General features: G+C 43.0%; 1 protein-coding gene across 7 annotated transcripts; it reads left to right on the forward strand.

The window, feature by feature from the left end:
- The first annotated feature begins 2,355 nt into the window (after positions 1-2,355).
- SERTM1 (serine rich and transmembrane domain containing 1) lies at positions 2,356-17,367 on the forward strand. Of its 7 annotated transcripts, none has more exons than XM_038153292.1 (6): positions 2,614-3,189; positions 9,724-9,825; positions 10,514-10,601; positions 10,691-10,869; positions 11,663-11,917; positions 14,475-17,367. In XM_038153292.1, exon 6 carries the CDS (start codon positions 14,659-14,661, stop codon positions 14,980-14,982), a length of 324 nt encoding a protein of 107 aa, XP_038009220.1. In that variant the 5' UTR covers positions 2,614-3,189; positions 9,724-9,825; positions 10,514-10,601; positions 10,691-10,869; positions 11,663-11,917; positions 14,475-14,658; the 3' UTR covers positions 14,983-17,367. The 7 variants fall into 7 exon arrangements, with proteins under 7 accessions (XP_038009229.1, XP_038009249.1, XP_038009220.1 ...); XM_038153290.1 differs by having other exon boundaries at positions 11,666-11,917; XM_038153301.1 differs by lacking the exon at positions 2,614-3,189 and adding an exon at positions 2,356-2,459 and having other exon boundaries at positions 10,691-11,917.
- Positions 17,368-22,768: the final 5,401 nt, after the last annotated feature.

The raw sequence follows: 22,768 nt of genomic DNA on the forward strand, positions 1-22,768 counted from the left end.
GGTGAGAGAGGACAACTCCTCTGGTGCAGCTTTACCCAACGTCACTAAGCAGCTCACAGCAAATGAACAAGCCACAAAAAGTATCAGGACATCAGTGATGTAGCCCAGGCTAAAAAACTTACAGAAAGAGCAGTGACCTCCAAAAAGCACAAAAGCCTTTCTACCCTGTTCTTCTTTCTGCCTTGTTCTCTCTCCTCTGCTGAACAAATCATAACCTCTTCTAGCAGTGCTGTTCACCTCCCCTTGAGAGGTGCTTTATCCAGGAAAAAAATGAAAAATCAGAGCACAGCTGCAAAAAATAATTCTCACTTGTGGCCTAAGTACTTGTATTTTTTGTACCAGAACAAGCTAGGATGATATGACCTACCCTACCTTGCATATGTTGAGATTGTGAGACACGGTGGATAGATCTGGATCTGACTTAGTTTCTTCCAGAGCCAAGGATCACTAGGGACTATGCCTGATGCTCTGGGGTAAGCACATTCACCGGTAAGAAGCACTTGAGAATTTTCTCATTCTTCAGTGGACTAGGCTTTGAGCAAAAATCCACAAAAGTAATACAAGCCCAAGCAATCATAGTTTGTTTCCTTTAGAAAGCACTGGGTTTGTTGTTTTTTTTTTCTGGCCAGTCCTAGCAACAGCATGGCTGTCTTAGCAGCCACTTCAGCTCTGTTGCATTTGCTTATTCTTCTATTCTTCTTCCTGCTTGACCTTAGGAAAATTATTTCTGCCCGTCCCAGGTTGCAATTCCACTGCTGGAATAATTGAGCTATAACAGAAACCTTTCCATTTACTTCTTTCTTATTTTCAAGATTCAAACATTTTGCTTTACCACTTTTGGTTCCCTTATCTCCTTAGAATTTTGTACCTGGGAACTTATCTATATGCAAAATGAATGCTGAGAACTTCAATGCACCATCTGTCTCTGTTTATATCCAGTGACATCCCAGACACGGGGCTTGTACCAGAAAGTCTCTACCTCTACTCTGAGTATACAAATAAAAAAGGATATAGCAAATTCTCTGAATTGTTTTAAAAGGTTCCAACATGATTATCCACCTCTAATCTAACCATTGCCAGTACTGTAGTAGGTGTCTACAACATTTCTTTCCCACAGTTTCAACAGGCTTTGTGTGCTATTTCCACAGAAGTTAATGCAATCAGCAGGTTCACTGTCAAATGTGCCCTTTTCTGCAGTGGCTGCAAGTTGAAGTGAGCCAGTGGTCTGCTTTCAGGTTAGGAATATCATAGCACTAACTGATACTCCATCCTTTTTTGTTCATATGCCATGCATGTGACTTTCCACCCTGAAAAGCCAAAGCTAAACAAAAAAAACCAACCCAAACCCACAAAAACATTGATTTCTTTTTTCATAGGTGAAATACAGAGCATTTTTGCCACTTGAAAGTGGCAAACTTGAAAGTCAAACCCATCTGTTATATGCCACTGCATTCACTGGTTATTATCAAGGAGAAATAAGGCTCATTTTTGGGAATTATTTTTCCTTTAAGCTTTATCTTTTTCGTACTTATTCATATGTCTTGTTCCTCCAAGACTGACTGTTACATGACATGCCACGTTACTCTTCTACTGAAACTGTGTAGAATGTATCAAAGAAAGCACATCTCACAGAAGTGCCTCTGCAGCACATTATGGACTGCACATCTCCCTAAGAGCAATTTAAAATGAAGAACAACCTTTTCCAACATCCTTTCAGAACTGCACATGGACATTAGCCAGACACAAGACTGAGCTGCAGAGGGTGCATCTGCTCTTCACAGTGCTCATCACTGATGTCTAACCCACAGTAAAGTCATTTGGCCAAAAAAAGTGTGGATGAGACAAGTGTACCAGAAGCCAGATGAACCTTTTCTTCCTCAGTGTCCATGGGAGGAAATGTGTCTGGTCCAGCCAACACTTTCTCAATATTTCATTCCAGAGCATGTGATATCTGTAGGTAAGTCATTCTCCAAATGAACTAGGGAAGCCTAGTTTTGTTCTCATTTACACTACCTTATTATCTCAGTTGATCTTAGCACAACTGTTAATTAACTCCAGTGTACATGATGCCGGAGTATCCCTGAGGGTCTCAGCAGCTACCCGAAAACCTGGCAGAATTTTCCAAAGTCATCTGCAAGTTTCCACTTTCCAGAAAATTTCTTATCTAACCCACTCCTTCGCTAGGTCCGGTTCCCGTTATGCTGCTACGATCTGACCCCTCTGCAGACGCTCTGCTCCTAAGGATCTCGCATTTCCCACGGGCAGCTCTGCCCGGTGGAATACGGACTTAATATGGGATTTTTTTTTTTTTTAAGGGACAAGCTCCGGCTCGTTTCAGGGATGTATGCTGTGCGACAGCAGCGGGACGGTGAGAGCCAGGTGTTGATGCGGGTTTGTACGATGCCCGGTGCCTTCCATCCCCTAACGCCGGTGAGGTGGGGGGCTCGCCCCACTTCCAGGTGAGCGCAGCGCCTCGCCCGGCCTCTCGCACAGACGGGGCGCTCGGCCGGCCCCAGCCCCTGCCCCAGCACAGACCTCCCCGCCGCGGCCCCGCAGCCCTGCCCGGCAGCGGGGCGGGGGGCGGCGGGGACGGGCGAGGGGCGGGCCGGGGGCGGTGCCGCCTCCGCGGCCGCGCGGGACGGCAGCGGGAGCCGGGCCCGGGGCTGGAGCCGCGCCGGGCAGCGGGGAGCGAGGAGCGGAGCTGCCCCAGCGTGGCGGCTGCGGGCGGGAAGGTGCCGCGCTGCCGGCTGAGCCGAAGTCGGAGCATCCCGAGCCGGAGCATCCCGAGTCGGAGCATCCCGGCGACGTCAGCCGTCTGCTTTTCGAGGGAGGTCGACACTCCGGGTGTGGGGTGTTTTTTCATGCCCCTGCCCTCACCCGGTGCGCGTTATTCCGGGCTGTGGGTGCCAGCGGAGCCTCGGCGAGCACGGCTGCCCGGTGGCCGAGCGCTGTTGCTCGCACGTTCCCGCAGCGCCGGGGCCGCTCGTTCCCGCTGTCCGGCGCCGAGCGGTGCCGCGCCGGCTGAGGCGGCTCCCGGCGGGTCCCCGGCGGGTTTGGGAAGCTGCTGTGCGCCCTGGAACAGCTCCCGCCGCGCCTCGCCCGTGCTGCTGCTCCGAGGGAGCATCTTTACTGCTTTGCTTGTCCTGTGCTGTAACCAAGGGCATTGATTTTCACGAGCGTTTAACCGAGGTATGTGTTTTGTGGCCTGCCCTTGATCGTTCACAAACATCTTTTGGAAAGAGCCTGCGTTTAGCCTAACTCACTTCGCGGGTTGGCGAGTGCTTGAATTGAACGAACGCTTCTTGGGTTTGGAGAAATTGCTTTCGGCGGAGGCAAAAAAAAAAAAAAAAAGGGGTAACGCTCTGGGAGAGCGTGGTGACAGCATGGGGCTGCACAGCTTCTGGAAGGAGGGATGCGGAGAGAAGGGAGGCACGAGCTGATTTCTTTTGCTGAAAGATGCTGCAGCCCAGGGGTGTGATAGCACAGACCGTTGGGTCATCACTGTGCAAGCAAATTCTTGGCTCAGCGGGCATAAGCACAGGCTGCCACCCGTGTGCGCTTTCACATTGCTTGCAGAAAGCAAAATGACGGGGAAAGCATTTCTCCCTCTGCAAATAAATTGTAACATGCCTATCCAGTGTAGTGGGAGAAGAAGTGAGCTTAGACAGCACAGCATGGGAAAAACAAAACAGGATGGATGCACAAAAATATGCCCTTTGCAAGCATTTTATGTCTGCCTGAAAGCTGCAGGCTGTTTCAACATCATCTTGCTAGATGCAATAAAGTTTGGAACAGAAATCAAGTGACGCAAACTCTTCCTAGCTTTGCAAATGCTAAATGGTTAGAGGAAAATTGTGAAAATAGTGGTAAAGGGCTGAGAATTTGCCATGCTAATTAACATTTATATAAGCAAAGACAATTAGGAATGCATACTAGCTATTATTTAGTTAATTCTCAGCTAATTATAGCAAAATGGGAGAAAGATGAATAGGAGAAGTGTATAAAATCTGAACCATATAAGATGCATATAGTGCTGGCAGTTTTATTATGGTAAGGGATCCAGCTGGAGTGTCATGTCTGTTTCCTTGTGATTTTGCTTTTTACCGTCATTTTCAACCCACTCTTAACTTTCCTGTGCCTGAACAGACTGAAACAAAAGGCAACCTGAAACCACCAGCTGCCTTCTGTCTGCTATGCCTAGAAGGGCTTGCTCCTCTTAGGGATGTTCGCTGGTAGTAGCTGTGTACTGGCTGCCTTCCTTTCCCACCTCTTCCTCCGACTGGGTCACTCCTATCTCCCAAAGAGGGGAAAGAAAAGTCAGGCATGTCCCCCCTGCCTCCCTCATGGTTCCCCAGCTTTCCTGTGCTCTGCTACACAGGCTGGCCTGCCTGCAGGCTGCTACTTGCTGTATCCAGTCCGTGTGCTTTGCTGTCAACAGGATATATGTTGCAGGACCTGGAACTGCTAGGGAAGGGGTCTTGGGCTATTTCAGCATCCAGGTCTAGACTAGTACTATCACCATGTATGTATGTATGTGAATATATTTGGCATCGGAAGTTATTGTCGTGGGCATTTTGCTAACCTTTTCAGATGTAAAAGGCTGAACTGAGATAACATGCCCTGCCAAGTGTCTTTGTTCATAATTGGGTCTCACTGGTGCAGTGCAAATTGTAAATTGTATTCTGTAAATTCCCCATCAGAGGCAGGAAGCAACAGAGCCTTTCCTTCTTGCACCTCATCTACACAGAAGCAGAAGAGGAATTATCTCAACAACAAGAGTACATTCAGAAGTTCCTTAAAAATCTGATGTTTCTGATAGGTCTGAGACTTGGAATCTAAATACTAAAAAGTCAGTATATTTTCACCTCTACCTCCTGCACTCTTTTGCAAGCAGTCCTCCCCCTATGTCTTCATGACTGCGGTTGCCTCTTTTTCCTGGCTTGCGCAGAGGAAATCCTGTTACGACATAGTCGATCCATGGCGCTGCTGCAAAACCACCTCTTAGCCTGCCTCTTCGTCTTCATCTCCCCTCTTTGTCAGTCCTTCTGCTGCTCCCTCTTTCTCCCTGCATCTGCCATGTCAGTCTGAGGTTTCAAGTGTCCTTGACAGTCGCCCTGTACATGAGGTACCAAGTCTCCTATTTTCCCAGGATGTACCCCTGGGCTTTGATCAGCCTGTGCTCTCAGCATCTTTCTCCCTCAAGCCATCATCTCTGCATTTCTCTCAGCTCCACCTTGTGCTTACTTGTAACTTCATATAGGCACTTTGTCCATCATTCCTTTAATTTCCTTGAAATGTCCCAGCACATTTGCTTTCGTTTGATGCCTTCCCCAGCCGTCTGGTGAGATGCTAAGACAAGCCCTCAGCCGGTCTGTCACCAACCCTTCCACTGGAATTACACTTGCTCTGGACTGGAGCACAACAGTGTCCTTCCTCTAAAGCTAGGACATCTGAGAGGCAGTTGTTGAACAGATCACTCTATCTAGCACCAGCAGAAACACTCCTTCCATAGCCTACATTATCCTCACTTGCTCTTTTTTGGCATTTCAGGTGCAACCCTGCCCCCTTATGCTTGCACAGCACAGCGTGGCTCGCTGCAGCTCCCTTTGCAATCGTGTTGATTTTTTGCCTCAGTCGTTGCAGGCTGTTTTGCAAACAGGGACTATATGTGAATATTAGGTACACAAATATGCCATGGTTTCTTCATCAGGGGAGAACACGCATGCAGCCTGTGTTGGTAAAATAAGGAATGGTGAGGATAGGGATCTTCTGTTACAGCAGTGAGGGGAAACAGAGAATCAAAGGAGAAGGGTGTTTTCTTACTTTACTTAGTAAAGCATAAGGTACCCAAGTCAGGAAGCAGAGTTACAGTGAAGGGAGTTACTGTGATAGCACATCTGTGCCTAATACTCCCTTGATATTTAAGTGTACAGACATTTAAGTGTAGTTGATACTGAATCTGCACTTTTTTTGAGAGGAAAAAAAATCTGAAAATGATGCATTAACAGAAATTTCTGTTGAACCATGTGTAAAAAATTGTGTCCTAGCTTTATATTGTGACCAAGTTCCTAAGAAGGTTGAAATGAAATCTACTTGACATTTTTGGGTTTGATATGGATGTATAAAATTTGTGATTTATAAACCATGTGATTTATACCTGTTGTTTTTATAAACTATATTGAAATCAGCATATCAGCTGACTTTAGCAATAGAAAGGTGTTTTCCTATTGTTTTGGACTCTACTTCCTGGGTCACATCTTTACTAACTAAGGACCAATAACCCCGTTGACTGGCTAAGTTAACTTTGCTTTTACTGTTCAGCAAAGCTCCTTGCTGTAGTCTGCCCAGAGTTCTGCCAAGACAGGAGTGGATGTGCCCACATGGAGTGTGGGAGATGAGGGCTCTCGGGTACGCTCCTGCGTGCAGCCACATCATTGGCATCGGGCAGGAGGATGTGCTGCAGCACTGGCAGACAATAGAGAGCTTAAGTCCATTCAGTTCCAGATTTAGCCACACTTTGTGCTAAAACTGCATTCCTTGCAGATTAAGGGGATGGGTAGGATACTTCTGAGGGGTTTTCCTCCTCTACCTGGAGGAGAACCTGAGGGTCTAAGCGCTGCAAGTTTTTAGTTTCACACATGAGTGTGATGGAAAATGAAAACAAGCTCTGTTACCAAGGACTGCTTGCCCTGGAGCTTGGTATTTTATCTGGTATGATATATCTGGTATGATATATCTGTTTTTGGTCTGAATAAACAATGTGCAGGAGCTGAAGCACTGCCCCATGAGAAGTGTGGTGGCTTCAGGAAGGGCAAACACAGTGCACAGCCCTCCACTGCGCTGGCCACTTGGTCTCAGTTGTGGAGTCCAGTGCTGCTCTGCCTGTGCCAAATAAAAGAGGTGGTTATTGGGAGCCCATGTGAAGAGTCTCACGTGAAGTGGCAAAGCTTAATTAACTTTTGTTTTCTCTGAGAGTAATTACATCACCACTATGCCTATGCTGGATGGAATCTTCTGAGAGGCTTATCAGTCGGTGGGATGCTCCATAGAGCCTTCGGAAAGAAGGGGTAGCAGAAATGGGAGACTCAGCCATGAAAGAGGGCAACAAGGCAGAAGCAGCTGAAATACTTTCATATACTTGTTCCACTGAGAAAAATGGATTGTGATGGAAGTTTCATTTCTCGTTAAGCAGCCATTCCACACTACACTAAATTTTCTGATCAAACAAAACTTCAAAATCAGATGTTGCAAGAAATCAAACAAGAAGTCATTACACAAAATGCAGAAGTTAAGGATTTCTGACACCTGCTGGTTTCTCCTCTTCCCTGGCTAACCTTGCCCTGGAACTCCTTTCCAGCTGGGCACCTGGGATCTGTCACTTTGACAGTGACACCTTAGTGGCTGGTTTTGCCTGTAGAAGTCAATTACCAAGATTTTAAGCTCTTATGGACAACCAAGTGGCTGTGTGAACCTTCATGTCTTCTCTGCCTGATAACCAACTGTCATTAAACTTCAGGAGCTCAAACCTGTTTGAGGTTTCTGCCTGGGTTGAATTAGGCTGAGAGTGGCAACAATTTGGCTGAGAGTGGCAACAAAAGTTATTCAGAGTGGCAATAAGGGGAATAGATTTGGGACTGGACACCAAGAAATCAAATATGACCCATCCCTACGGTCAGCAAAGGCTGTTGAGTTTTGGGTGGGTTTTTTTCAGCAACCTTTATTTTTCCACAGGAAAATTTCAAAAGAGAAATAAGTATTTTTAACAAACCAGCACAGGAAGGGGACTGATTTCGTTGGTGACTGTATCCTTTGGGTGAGATTCAGATTGATGATCTCACAGGAGGCTGGACCAGTAGGGCCCCATTTCTCTATCTGAGGTCTCAGAGCCACAGCAGTGAGACTCCTTAACGCTTTTTCACATCCTGAGAGATACAGGGAACAGATAGATCCCTACTCCTTGCATATCTTACTGGCACAGTGAATGAATACACTGATTAGACCAAATCCTTCTATTGGCTACTACTACAGCTGAAATAGTAAAAATAGCTGTGAGGGGCATTAGAGTTGTGTAAGAGGATGAAGGACTGTGGGATACAACTGTATATGGCAAGGGGTCTTCTGAAGATAAGCTTGTTGATGTTCTAGTCCAACTATTTCTCTGTTCTTCAAAGATAATTAAAAGTTCTGCCCTTCTCACCTCACTGTGTACACTTGCCATTTGAACATGAAGGCCTCAAGGATGTCTTGTGTTTTTCACTTCGTGTTTAATTAGCCCAAGATTTGGTAGGCTCTGGTCCCCTTGCCTTGCTTGAGATTGTGGCACTGTTGTATTGAATGATGGGCTAAGTGGGCTAAAGCAGTGCTCTGTGTATCTGGGGGGAGATGGACTAACAAAGATCCTACCAAGAAAAAAGAGCAAAATACTTTGTATTTGCTTTGGTTGAAGATACAGCCCTGTTGCAGATATCTATGCCTCTTCCCCCAGGAAAGCAAGAAAGGGGAGGAAAAGGATCTCTGCTACAAGCAGAAAAAACTGAGGGGCATAGGGTAGAGCTCTTGGCCATGTGAGGCATTTTTGCCAGAGAAAATGTATACAGGGGCTGCTGTACCCCATCTCCATCCTGTACCACACCTCCTTCAGCCTCAGAAGCAGTGCTGGACAAGGTGACAAGGGTGCACACCCGCACATCCAGTGCATGTGCTGCGCCCATCTCTGGGGCAGCTGACTTTGGGGTTCACCTACAGCCTCCTACCTCTCCTTCACAAAGAAATGGTCAGCAAGCTGTCTGGGTCCCTTTGGTGGAACATTAGTATAGTCAGTGTTATCAAAACATTTGGATTTCAACAATACTGTCTTTTAACAGCTGTTTAACAGACGATTTGCTTTATTGAACTTGGAGAGGCTTAAACCAGAAGTGATTCAGTGACTAAAGGGATAAAAGCAGTACAACAATGCATCAACATCCATCCCCAGAGATCTGCTTCTCTAACACAGTCAAACCAAATGTGCTGAAGGGGCAGAGCTCTAAGATGTACAATGATTGAGAAAGTGCTTTTTGTCTCCCAGAGGGGAAAATCTGTTTGAGTGTGGCCCCTCTTTTCCTTTAATTTGTATCATTTGGGATTGTTTCTTCATACACAAGAAATTTAATTTACTCTATTAAAAACAATTCAGGGGCTATGTTTTAATTTTAGATATTGAATGCATGTAGCACACAAAATTCTTCTAGCTATTCTTGTGCACATAAAATATTCAGTTTGGATATTTCAAGTATGTGAAAATTTAAACTGCAGATAGTCAGAAATAAAGAGGATGAATAAGTAATAATGTGTAATCCAAAAAACCTGATTCCTGGCAGGAGTCTTCAGGGTATAATGTGAAATGAATTGGAGAGCAGATAGAGTGCTCTAGTGCTTAAAAAAGTGCCAGGGGACAAATGTCTGCCTTGGTCCTGGAGCAGAACAAGAGAAAGGTGTTATCAAAGCCTGTCTGTAAAGCAGAGGTCAGGATCATGGTTTTGATGCTGTACATGCCGTGCTGTAACTGGGCAGCAGAAGGATGTTGTTAGCAGGAATAAAACACAAGCCAGGATTCTGGTTGGTTGCAGTTTTTTTCCCTGAAATTTCTGCCAGTAAGAGCAATCAAAATTCAGCACTTGTCCTTTATTTTATTAATATTGTAGTTATTACTAAAATCTTCCCCTTTTATTTGCTTTTTTATAGGGGCTTTTCTCAGCATGCAGTCCCTTTAGATTTGGGTGTGATCACCAACCACGTCCTCTGCACTGAACATTTGGTTTCTATTTCCATATCTTCTTCCTGCTTGTAAGTATTTTATTCTTTCTCCTTGCTCATTTTTCTTTTACTTTTAAAGACCAGATTTAACTCATGGCTTCTGGGTCTGATCCCAGGTCACGATGTCTTTGATCTACATTGATATAAATGACTCTATAATTCACAGATCCATGGGAAATGTAAATTAGAGAATCATTGGAGCTTATCTGAATTAATCTAAGTATCCTTATGGCTCAGAGGTTTCCCTTTTTAGAGCCCCACAGAAACCCCCAAACAAAATATAACTTGATTTTAACCTGCAACCAAGCCATCTGGGCACTTGTCTTCTTAGATTTTCAAACACATAAATTTAAATCATATTAAATCATAATAAAAAATGAAATTATATAATAAATTAAAAGGAAAACTTTGCTTGTGGCAGGAAATAGTTTTTCTTTTCCTTCTGTGCTCTATTTTATTGAGTCAGTTGGCAATTGATCCTGCTTCCCAGGCAGAGTCAAAAAGGGATTCTCTGCTCCTGGAAGGTCCATCTGTAATGGAAAAAAGAAGCATCCTACTTACTTGTGGTCTTTAATTGCCAAAGGCATGTATCCGAGAACAAGTACTGAGGATCATATTCTTGTTAAACTGCAAGCTAGAAGTCATTCTTTGCCTTTCCTACCTACATTTTCAATGGAATAAAGTGTTGCTCACATTTTTTTTATTTTTTTCTGTCTAGAGCTACTGTCTTATTTAGTTGCATGATGTTAAACTGCTACACTTTTCCAGTCTAGAGCACTTTGTCTTTCAAGGCTGAAGTGTTCCTGGTACGTAAAATTCATTCAGCCCTTTAGTACAAGCATGCAAACTTTTTTTTTTTGACATCAAATATTTTGTGTTACATGTTTGCTGGAAGGGAAATACTGGTAACCTAGGAAGGAAATAAATGTAGAAAACAAGTGTGGGAAGATGAAAGAATTAAACAGGAGCTCCCTGGCCTTCATACATATATCAGTCTAGTGAAGACTTGCTGCCAGCTTTTGGGACCAATCACTGTGATAGCAGAACTCGGGGAGGAGCAACACATCTTTAGGGGTGAGTAAGTCTTAGAACTGGCATCACCGTATCACCTGGGAACCTGCACAATCTTCCTCCTGCTCTTCCTGCCCTGTTACATCATATTGAAGTTTGGCCAATTGAGGGACATCTCTGTGGTAACTATGCTAAAGGCAAATGACGATCTCATCTGTTAGGAGATGCTTACCATAAGGGCTTTCTAAGATACCTTCTACCTGTAAAGAAGCAGCTCATAGGAGATTGTGACAAAAGTGTTAGTTTATGTAATATACAAATGTGGATTTTCTTTGATGTCAATTTGTCTCTCTGCTTAAACATTTTGAAGACACTGAAACAACCAAGATATTTCTCAGCTTCTAGTCACAAAAATACAGGAAGAGCCAAGAAAATGAAGTGCTTTTCTGTGGCTGATAAACTCACAAGAAATTGAGTCTACCAGATCTATCTTTGCTGCCTGTTCCTCAATTTTTAGGGTTTCAGTGGTGAAACTGTGAGTGCAGGCCATTAAATTATATCTGAATGAGCCTGGAGAAGTAAAGTTGTTGCATCAAGATATATGAAGAAATACAAACAGGCAGTAAAGCATTTACGACATTGGGACTATGAAAAAGCTCTGTTCATACCATCCTGCAGAGTGTTGCAGTCTTATTTAATATTCACTTTCGTCTGAACTGGCAGATGGCTACTGTCTTAGCAATGCTAGGGATTAAATTACATATGTTACATATAATTTGGCACTCAGGGCATATGCTAATTGTAAGGGCTCTGATCCTGACCACATTTGCATTTCCTTGCAAAATGGATTTTCTAGCAGGTCCCATCAAATATGCAATAGTGGCTAGCTTTGGCATGGCTGTTCAGGCATGGAACTGCTGGTACCTGGACAGTGATGCACAGTGATGCCTTGCCTGATCCCTCATCTGCTCAGTTTGCCCTTCTGTTGAATTCCACCTTGCCCATCTCCTACTTACCACAGGATAAAATATTAAAAACTCCAACTGAGCCTGCCTACAGTATCTGCCAAGTTGGCTTACCTCCGGAGTACCTCACCACGTACGTGTGAAAGGTAGGTATTTATACATGAAGGGACATGAATGAAGAAACAATGCACAAGCTGGGAGAATACAGCTAAATAGTGGCTCTGGTTGAAAATCCAGGATGTACAAATGACACTATGTATCTAGGAGAGCCTTTCCTTTTGTGCCAATACTCATAATTGAGGACCAGAGTGGCAGAACATGGTTTTGCTCTCTTGCACATCTAAAACTAGCAGAGTGTGGAGGTAGAGTCTGTGCCTTCTTGGATCTTACTGAAATGCGTGAATCTTCTCGGCAGATTGTCCATCAGAGCAGCAAGGTTGTGTAACAAAGGAGCAATAGCAGCAGGAAAACTCAGCCACAGTCAGAAGGGCAGAGTATGATCTGGGGCTTTCAGCAGTGACGCTAGACTGGGGGACTCAGGGAGCCTCCTCAAGTCACACAACCCTGTCCTGGCATTGAAGAAGTGCCTCTAAAAAGTAATCTAGATCTAGGTATACCACAAAACCTGAGTCCCCCTGCAGACAGGTGCCAGTTCTGCTGTCCCCGGAGTTTTCAAGAGTGGGTAATTGGAAAGCCACCTCCTGTCAGGCAGAGTTCTCCATCTGCAGTCATTCAGGAACAATACTTGCAATTCATTCTTTGCCTTAAACCAACTCAACTTTCAAAAAACAGATGAAGGAAAGGCAGGGACCACTGCAGAATGTGAAAACTTTGCCTCCATTGTTCATTTCCTGGGTCAGTTTACAGCTCTCAGAAAGCCAGCCAGTTTATTGCAGTTTACTAGTTTTGCCATTATGCTTTGATGTCAGTGACAAAATTCCCAATCATTTTTGGGGACTAGATATGGGCTAAATGTTACGATGTTGTTGTATTTAGTTTTCAGAAATGCAAAAAAAACCCCTTATTACCTAACAAGAAGAAGAAGCTGCCATCTGACTCTCTGGGGGTTATTTTTTCAGAAGGATCAGGGTAATAGAGACAGACAGTTCATGGCACTCACCTTCTTCTCCCAGCAGAAGCAGGAACCTGAGCTGAAGTGATGGCTGTGGAGCACTGAATAAAACTACTCATGGCTTCATTTGGAATCAGAGTTTACAGTGTCTCTGATCTCACTACAAAATACTCATTTAAAAATAGCCTGGGTGATGTTGTAAGACCTATAAAAGCTCTGATTTAGCAAAACACTCCACAGTTCTGCTTAGCTGAGGTTCTTATTAGTCCCATTTAATACTACAAATTTTCCACTAAGTTCAAAAAAAAGTCCCCAAAAATGCTAAAGTTATTCCTTGTACCAGGGTAAAGTGCTAGTGGTAAAAGCAGAATGTAGTAGATTTGAAATTTGTGAGAAATTTAAAGGCTTTCAGCTTCTGCCATGTTAAAGAATTCATGTGAAGTAATTACTTAAGTTATTATGGAGCAATTCAATTAATAATGGATCTAATGTTCATTATGACACGTAATTAAGAATAAACATCTTCTATATCAAAGCCTATCTTTTAAAAAGGATAAATTAGCTATAACACACTTAACTATTTCCAGAACATGAAATGAACACATATTGTTCCATTAGTTAATTTTGTATCACCAAATTAAAGACAGTTCAAAAGGAGTATAATCTCATAAGGATCTCTCTTTGTTCAGTCTGTTGTGAATTATTTCAGGAGGTACAGCAAATACAGTTTCCTATGGGGCTAAGTACTATTAGGGTGATAAAATGGTTTTAGTTTAGTATATTTTATACATCACTATGAGTTATATACCACAGTGGTAAGAATATTTTTATCTGGTATTTGCAGATGCAGTTTTGTACTCCTGTATATCTTGCAGGCTGTTGGGATGCTTGATTGGGACCACCAAAAGCTCCACTACAAAACAGCAAACACAATAAATAAACAATAAAACAACATCTGGAATGTAACCTTTTGTCCATAGCCCTTAGATAGTCCTTTTATGCTTGCTGGGCTGGCAGGGCTGCCCGTTCCTTGGGATTTTGCTTGTAGGGGTCAGAAGCTGCATCACTCTACTGAAACCTGCCTGCCATTGAGATCTCCATGGCAGAATTACAGTGAAGTACATTTTGATGTTTGAAACCATTCAAAACATTTCATAAATACACAGTAAGAAAGAAAGTCTGGCAGATTTTCTAATTCTGGGTACCTCTGGCAAGACACTATGGAGTAAGTAGCTAATGGATTTATTGTCAACTGTGTTGTTGAGTGGTTTTGTTCATCTAGGTTGAGGAGCTGAAGTCTTGAGAGGGGGTTTCATTGCTTGGCTAGATTTTTTATCACACAATAAATTGGATTCCAGTACCCCAGTCCCTTATAAAGTACATTTTTGATTGTGCTGTTCTGCAATTAAACAACTCATGGTTGGGAAGAGTCAATCCAGTAGGATTTCTCCTAATCCCTGCATTTTGGAAAATTGAGATATAAAGATAATTGCTAGTTAATTCTTTAAGAATTGCATCTTCGAGCTAAGAAATGTAACTCTTAAGACCTAAATTATATCAGGTGCACATTATCTGTTAGTAAATTAACCTTGCTATTTTTTTTTTTTTGCCTTTTTTTTTTCCCCTTGCAGTTCTGAAGGATAAAATCTTAAATTGTCCTGGGCTTGAGCTGTACAGAATAAATTCATTCACTGGCTGACTTGTCATCTCATCGTTGTGATGGAAAAATGTTCCCTTAAAGTAAACCCTTTTTATGCCACTAAAACTGCCTTTCAATACAAGATCTGTTGTGATTTTTAAAACACAAACCCAGTAATGTCAGAACCCGACCCTTCGTCTGGATTTGTGGGAAACATGGAAAATGGGACTTTTCTGGAGCTGTATCCCACATCCCTTTCAACTTCAGTGGATTCATCGCCTGGCCGTTTATCCAACGTCTATGTCTATGTTTCTATATTCCTTAGTCTCTTAGCTTTTCTCCTTTTGCTACTGATCATTGCACTTCAGAGGCTGAAAAACATAATTTCTTCCAGTTCCTCCTACCCTGAGTACAATAGTGATGCTGGAAGTTCATTCACTAATTTAGAGGTTTGCAGTATTTCTTCCCAGCGCTCTGCTCTCTCAAACCTTTCTTCATGAAAATAAATGAAAGGAAACACACGGGGAATGGAAGAGCATTGTCTAGTTTCTTGGGGAAGTAGTGCATGTAACATTTGCCTTAGAAGACTATTATCAAGAGGTGTTTTTAAAAGTTTCCTTATTTCTTTCCCCTTTCCTTTTCTAGTTTTCATTTCCCCTTTAACTAATTTTCGTTTTGGACAGTGGATAATGAATGATACCTTATCATCATTTCTTGCCTGTAATAGTGATGCTGTCTCTTTCTCACGCATAGACGGTGTTCATTAGGAGTATTCCTGCCAAATTGTAAAACACTTTTAACTGGATGTGTCATTTTTCTGCTCTAATTGTGACCCCTTCCCTGGTCTTGTGTCAGCAATATGCTGACTGTTTTTCTTTTCCTTTTTTAACTATATAAGGACTTCTGGATGAAATCCCTATTGCAAAAGTACAAAAAAATCTGCCTAAATTATAAATATTGGGACAATTTAAAATTGTTGATATTGTTTCCTTTTTTTCTTTTTAGTTTTCACATCTTTTTCAGTGTTTATTGATGTTTGTAAAACACAACTAATTCTTGAAGAATGTTGCTTTTGTTTATTTGTACTCCTAACCCATTCTGTATAAAGTCTGTATTTCAGTTTTTGAGTCTCTTTGGTTAACTTAGTAAAGTGACTACAATAACGATGCTCACGGTTGGAGGTATTTTTAGACCCCATTGCATCTAATTATCTTATTTGCCTAATAACATATTCCTCCAGGGGGCAGCTTTTGCTGCTGAATCATAAATACCACACAACTCCTTCTCATTCTTCACTGATACTGCAGCTTATTCTTACTGGATACCAGGACAAAGTAGTGGTTTCTTGTAAAAGACCTGCATTTAACAAATACAGGTAGCAAGTGAAGAGCTCCTAAACTGTCCTTTAGGGACATGATGTTTGTACTCATGTCAGCAGGGCCAGCAGGGACAGAAATTGCTTGTACTGGTGAGGACTTTCTGGACCAGCCTTTGTCCTGTGATTTCAGAATTGTGAATTTGGTGGACAAGGCCACACAGGGATCTGCACAATGGCCAGGAAGATCTGAGCTCTGATCTGCAGGAAGTGCAAGGTGTACCTGCAGAGGGTAGGAAGGGATGGGCAGGATAAATGGCAGTGGCTCTGCCACTTTTCCCCATCAGAATAAGGGAAGGCCAGTGAGAGGGGAAGAGAAATGGATTCACAATCTCACTCCTCTTTGTCATGTCATTTTCTGGGTACTCATTTTCCCTGCTCAAAGTGTAACATGCCACTCCATTTCTGCAGTAAAATAATGAGCAGCTTTGTGAACTGGATCCTGTGGTCAGCTGGGCTTTTAATCAAGCCAGACATTCAAATTTATTATTTGAAGTGCCAAGCGTGACCTACTAAAACTGCAACCCCAGACTGGTGCAATGCCTTGTTGTCCTTACTGCACTGTGTGAGCACAGCCCTGTCCTGCCACTCAAGCCAAATTTTGTTCTCATGGCTGGATCCAGGTCACTGGAGAGACCTAAGAAAGGTATGGCCTTGTCACTGGCATGTCTGTTACTGACATAGCACAGGTGTAACTCTGGGAGATGGGGTTATCTCAGCAGGAACAGCTGCCCTCCCGTCACATGGCACCACTGCCCAGCAGGCCAAGGGGTTAGGGAACACTTCCCAAACACATTTATACCTCTTGCCGAGCTTTCCATGCATTCGTAAACAAGACAGACTGCCATTAACTACACAGGCTTTAAAATGCAAATTTGGAAAGTCTGGTGTAAATATAATCATTAGAAATGCAGCTGCTGTTGCCAAACAATACAGATGATGCTGGAGTTGGTGTTTTCAGATTTTAGAAGTAGACATGCAGTATGGTAAGTGGTAATGACTTATGGTGGTGATTAGTTCCTTACAGAGGCCAAAGAACTTGCTGACTAATGAAGAATGTAAGCCTGCAGATTCCCTGAGCCAAACTGGTTTGATGGATATATTTACAGCTTGGAATATTCTATTAATCTAGACAAAAGTTTCTTGTATGTAACTTTTCACTGTATTTGACAATTGGCCTTGAAAAAAGAGGTAGCTCTTTAAAAGGGATCAGGAAACATTACATCCCTTCTGAAAGTTCTTTGAAATCCCAAACCTTTTACATAATGTATTTATATATTGACTGGTAGATAGAAATAAATGAGCTGTAAATCAAGACAGAGCAACTGTTTGACTATCTTCTCTTACTGACAAAGTTTGTAAATTTGTTGCTTCCTTTGCTGCAAATGGAGGAATTTAATCAAAACCTGAGATGAGACCACAGGTCGAGATGTGTGTTTGTTCCCAGCAGTGTGTTTTACTTGCAGATACAGAGACATTTAATATTAAAATACAAACTGTTGAAACCCCATCGGCTGTGTTCAGTGAGCTGTTGTCAAACTTCACCAGAACAGAAAGTATTTTTCCAACTGCAGAAAATAGGAAAGATAGCTTAAACCACACATTTGATTTTGCTTTGTAGTGTACTAGATGCTATTAATTTTTTCCACTCTGTGGTGACATACAGGACTGTACAGTCATCACGATTTCAGCTGAGTTGCATCTGTTCTCTTCAGGAGAGATTTGAGTAGAAACAAGTAGGTTCCAACAAAATAGCATCAGGAGAAGCCACAGGCAAAAAGCACAATGGCATTTTTGAGGATTGCTAAGTACCAGTTCTTCTAGAAAAAAAGAAAAGAGGAAGAAGAAAAGAAATCCACCTGAGAATCTGAGCCTAAGTTAACCTGAGAACACTGGAACAGGCTTCCTAGAGAGGTGGTGGATACCCCAAACCTGTCAGTGTTTAAAAAGCACTTGGACAATGCCATTATCAACATGCTTTAGCTTTTGGTCAGCCCCAAGGTGGTCAGACAGTTATACTAGATGATCACTGCAGATACTTTCCAGCTGCAAATATTCTACTATTCTGTTCTAACTAGAGTTACGGGGATATTTTTTGCTGTGTCCAATTCTGGGTTCCCAGTAGAAGAGAGAGAGATGTGGAGATACCGCACTGAGCCCAGCTCAGGGCTGCTGAGATGATTAAGGGATTGGAGCATCTCTCACATGAGGACAGGCTGAGAGAGCTGGGACTGTTCAGCCTATAGAAGGCTCTGAAGGATCTCATCAATGTATATAAATACCTTATGGGAAGAAGGAAGAAGAGGGAGTGAGGGCCTTCCCTGTGTGTGCCCACAACAGGACAAGAGGCAGAACTGAAACACATGAAATTCCACAAGAAAATAGATTATTGAGGGGGTAGTCAAATACTGGCACAGGTTGTCCAGAGAGGCTGCAGTGCTTTCATGTGTTGACCTGCTTGCAGCTGACTCTGCTTTGGGCAAGAGGACTGGATCCAGCAATCCTCAGGCAGCCCCCTTCAGGTCAGTGCAAAAACTCAGAGGCTTATGGCTCGCTGCCTCCTCCTGATTTGTTTTCTCATCCCTGGAGCTGAGTAAGCAGTATCCTTACTGGGAGGTAATTAGTTCAACAACTTGTTGCTGAAGAGCTGCTCAGCTCCCCCTCCTTCCTGCAGCCACACACTTTTCCAGCTTCTCCACTGCCTTTTTGTGGTGTGGGTTCACATTTCACAGTCAGCTTTTTCCCTGAGCTGTTTTCAGCTGTTACTGAGCCCTCTAACTCAAACACTGCCATTAACTTTGTTGAGATATGACTCCAAGACTGCACGACATCAGGTAGTTGCAAAGTATACCTGGAAATCTATAGAAAAAAAAAATGGATAAAACAAGGATGAGGAAAGAACTGAAGGAGTTTCTGGAAAACACAGAAAAATTATTTTGCTTTATTTCACCAAATATGGTCCATTCAAGCATATTTAATTAAAGTACCTGCTGAAAGCTGTAGCAGCCTCTATATCTAAGACTCTCTTGCACTGTTGGTCACCTTAGCCCTACTGTCAAGTTAACCCATTATATTTATCTGCCCTCAAGATTGCCATATTATTCCCATCCTGAAATAATGTCATGCTTTTCACTTAGCAACTCTTCAGCTCTGTGGGGAGTTTCTTCCACTGAAATTATTTTCTGTCTTCAGCCCTTCTCTGCCAGCTCATCTGAAAGGTTTGTCTCTGTAAGCTGAAAGTCTTGTCTGGATTTCCAACAAAAGTCTTTTACCCTGGCAGCAAGTGTTACTCCTCGTCTGTGCAGCATGTTTGCCTTCCCCTCGCTGTCTAACCCATGGTACCCCGGCAAGGCTGAATCCCCGAGGAACATCACGTCCCACTCTACATGAGCTTTTTTCCTTCAGCATCTTTTACTTTTGTTCAGTGAGAGCCCTAGCAAAGACACCTGCGTGAGAAGAGGATTTACGAGCTCCATGTACCTTCCATTCCTCTTGCTAGTCCTGTTTGCGCTGCATCTGCTTCGGCTGTCCGAGGAGACTCGCTGAGTTCCAGCCCGGCTGCTCCCGGCTCAGTGACCTTTCCGCGCCCGCTGCCCCCCGCAGGTTCCCAAAGACAAGGGCCCCACTCTGTGGCTGCAGCGGGCGATTACATGCCCCGATTGCGGGGCTCAAAAGTAGCCTGAAGGAGCCTTTTTTTTTTTTTCTTTCCAAGAAAAGTGGGCTTGCTCTTCCCTGGAGCAGCCCTCAAGCTGCTTTACACTTCAGTGATGCCGGGGACTTTGATGTGCCAGCGGGACACAGCCCTGTGCTCACACCACAGCTCCACAAAGCTCCTGGCTTGCTTATGCTGCCCAAACTGTCCAAGAGGGGCTTGGCCAAGGTCACTTTCCTGATGCCAGATGCAGGTGTTTTCCCAGCTCCTCCCAGCACTGTGCTTTGCAGATAAAAGCAGCATCAACCTCATGTAAATCCCCTTCCAAGGGCAGGTAAGCCCATTAGTGTAACCATGATAATCACCGTGCAGGTGACAGCTAGGACGAGGTGAGTTGAGCTATTTTTCACTTCTGTTTTCTTTGTTTTAGATCAGTGGGAGCTGATCACCCTCTGAAAGTCTGAAAAGGGCTGGTGGCTTGTAGGCTATCAACGTATATAGAATCTCCAGGTGTCTTCTGAAAATTGGACTGGCTCCTTGGCATAGTTTCACTTCACCTTCTGTCCCTTATAGACAGCAGCAGAGTGGCTGCATTTGTTTCAGCACCAAAACATGCAGTTTTAATACAATTAATGTCTTTAAACAGCTTCAGTTAAAAACATCAGAAGCAGAAAATTAAACTTTTAAAAAGTATAATCTAATGTACAGCTTTTTACAAACAAAGTTAGAATTATTCCTTTGTAAATTTAAATTTTTTGCCAAAATATCTATTTCTAAAGAGAAAAGCTATATGAATGAATTTTTAAAAATTTTTAAACCTTTTTTTTTTTTTTTTTTTTTTTTTTTACAGAGTAACATTGTTTAAATATAAGATGGAGACTAAGCTTCTAGTTAATGAATGCTCCTTCAGCCCAGGGATAGAATATTAGCCAAAACCCATATATCATTTACTTGGCTTTTTCTTGAGCTTGGGCTCAGCAGTTGCTAACAGGTAAGAAATTAGTGTGAAGGACACATTTATGATGGAGATTCCCTGTGTAGTTCATTCAGGGCAAATCCTGCTCCAGCTCCCTGGATGCTCTTCAAAAACTGTTCTTTACATGTCCAGAGAGGGCTTTTCAATGAGAAATGCATCTATACTCACATTTAATTTTGCATGGTATTGTAACATTGCTGGAAAACCCATAGGAGTGTGCCCAGTTTCCACAGTAAGAAGTCTGAAGAATGAGTAATGCACACTTTCAGTAGATCCTTTAAAACAGAAGCTGCTTCGTGGTTTTCAGTTTCCATTCATGCTTTGAGGTTGATTTTATTCAGAAGTTAACTTCTGAATGAACATGTCGCTCCATCTCTGCAGGAATAATTTTCCTTCACTAACTATTCTATATTTGAGAACCTTGCAAATACACTATTTCAGGTTATGGTCCTATGTTATATTGCTGAAGAAATGTCTACATTTGCCATTTCAGCCATTGCTATGACAACAAGTGCCTGTAGGGGAAAAGGGCAACCCTAATATCTGCTCCTAACAGTGAGTTAAAGGCTGAGTTAGATCTGCCAGACAATTCTGTTAGACCCAGGTGGTCCAGATTTCATGGTGTTTGTTGTAAGACACTGTCAGTCCTGCTGATGTCAAGTGAGGGGCAAATCTGAGCTTCAAAGCGGGTGAAGTGAGATCCTGTGGTCCCATCCTGCCACAGGAAAGGTATTGAGTACCAAAATTTCCCTCCCACATTGCCACATTGTCCCTCTTCATCTGTTCTTGCACGGGCTGGTGGCCCGGGGAAGATCCGGAAGGACCATGCCCAGATAAATGTGCACACTGAAAAGGGACCCTGCAGCCCTATGCTACACGAAAAAAACTCTTGATAAAAGTTTTAGAAATTTATTACAAAACATTGTAGTTAATGTAACATTGTAGTTAATTTTGAAAGTAAAGAAGATTGTGCTGACAGATTTATAATTGCTTAGATCTACTGAGAATTCAGAACAAGATGTTGTTTGACCAAAGGCACTTTCTAGTGTCTAACTCATCAGTATTCATTCAGTGGAAATAGAGCTTGCTGTGATGAAAAAAAAAAAAAACAGACACTGTAACTTGAACTTTGGCAAGATCAAAAGCAATTAGCTGGGTACTAGAATCAGAGTGCTTTCAGCTGAAGTGGAAGAGAATGCAGCAGTAAAAAAAAATCCTGTATGGTTTTGCATTACAGAAAATTATAATTTTAATGCTGGATTATCATGCTGTAATAAAAGGGTTGTTGCAGAGGGAAAAAGAAAGTGGGAAAATCAGGAAGACAGACTGACCTTTGCTCAGCTTGGGTGCTCCTATCCTTTGTCATGTGCATTTGTTCAGTGGTTATCAAAAAAGCAGAACTCTGCTGTTGCTCCCTCCTGTGCCCTAGTCCATCTGAGTAGCTGTCCTCTTAAAGTAATCCTGCTGGGATGGTCTTCTGGAATGCTCTTTTGTTTCCTTCCCCAAAGAGAGATCCCAGCAGAGGGGAATGCGAAGAGAAAAACCAAGAAAGTTTTAATGAGAATAGAAATGGATATATAAATAAATAGGTGTACAAATAAATAAACAGAGAAAAAGCAAAAGGAGTTGAAAATTGTGTAGCTAGAGCTGAACTGAATTTGCACCTCTTCTGTCTTTCTCTCTTAGGGAAAAAAAAGCTTGCAGAAAAACAAGAGAAAAAAAAAATTATGCTTTGAGGAAAACCACCCACCAATTGCTTCCTATTTACAACCTGACATGCAAAACAGATAAATGGAAGGGAAATTAGGAAAATGGATATGATTAAATGTTGGGAGAGCATGGTATCTTCTCTGCCCATGTGTGTTCAGCTGCTGCAGGAAATGCGCCAGAGAGGATGGAGAAACAGAGCCATCTCTGCAGACAAGGAATAATGGGCAGGTGGACTCTGCCTTTGGTGACGCTGGGATCCATGAGCTCTGATGGGAATTTGAGCAAGCAGGATCTGCTCCTCATCTGTTTCCACATACACCCCCTCCAGACAGCCTCAGGGACTGTCCTGGCATCCTCACATGCCCAGGGCCAGTGGGTACCGTCCACTGCCTTCCCTCTCCCCGGTAGCCAGGATGCTGTAGGAGCTGCTGGAGACAGTGTGACTCCTGTGAACATCTGCACAATGACCAGCTATAAATGCCTTAGGACAGCTTTGTGGGCACCTGAACTAGTTATCTAACCTTTCTCTTGCCTGGAAAGAATACAAAACAGAGGTTTATATCACCCACTTTT

This window comes from Motacilla alba, chromosome 1 (genome assembly GCF_015832195.1).
Source record: "Motacilla alba alba isolate MOTALB_02 chromosome 1, Motacilla_alba_V1.0_pri, whole genome shotgun sequence".
In the NCBI taxonomy this organism is placed as follows: Eukaryota; Metazoa; Chordata; class Aves; order Passeriformes; family Motacillidae; genus Motacilla; species Motacilla alba.

What these genes read in the sequence shown, in the direction of transcription:
- SERTM1 (XM_038153301.1), top strand. Translation starts at nt 14,659, where the DNA reads ATGTCAGAACCCGACCCTTCGTCTGGATTTGTGGGAAACATGGAAAAT.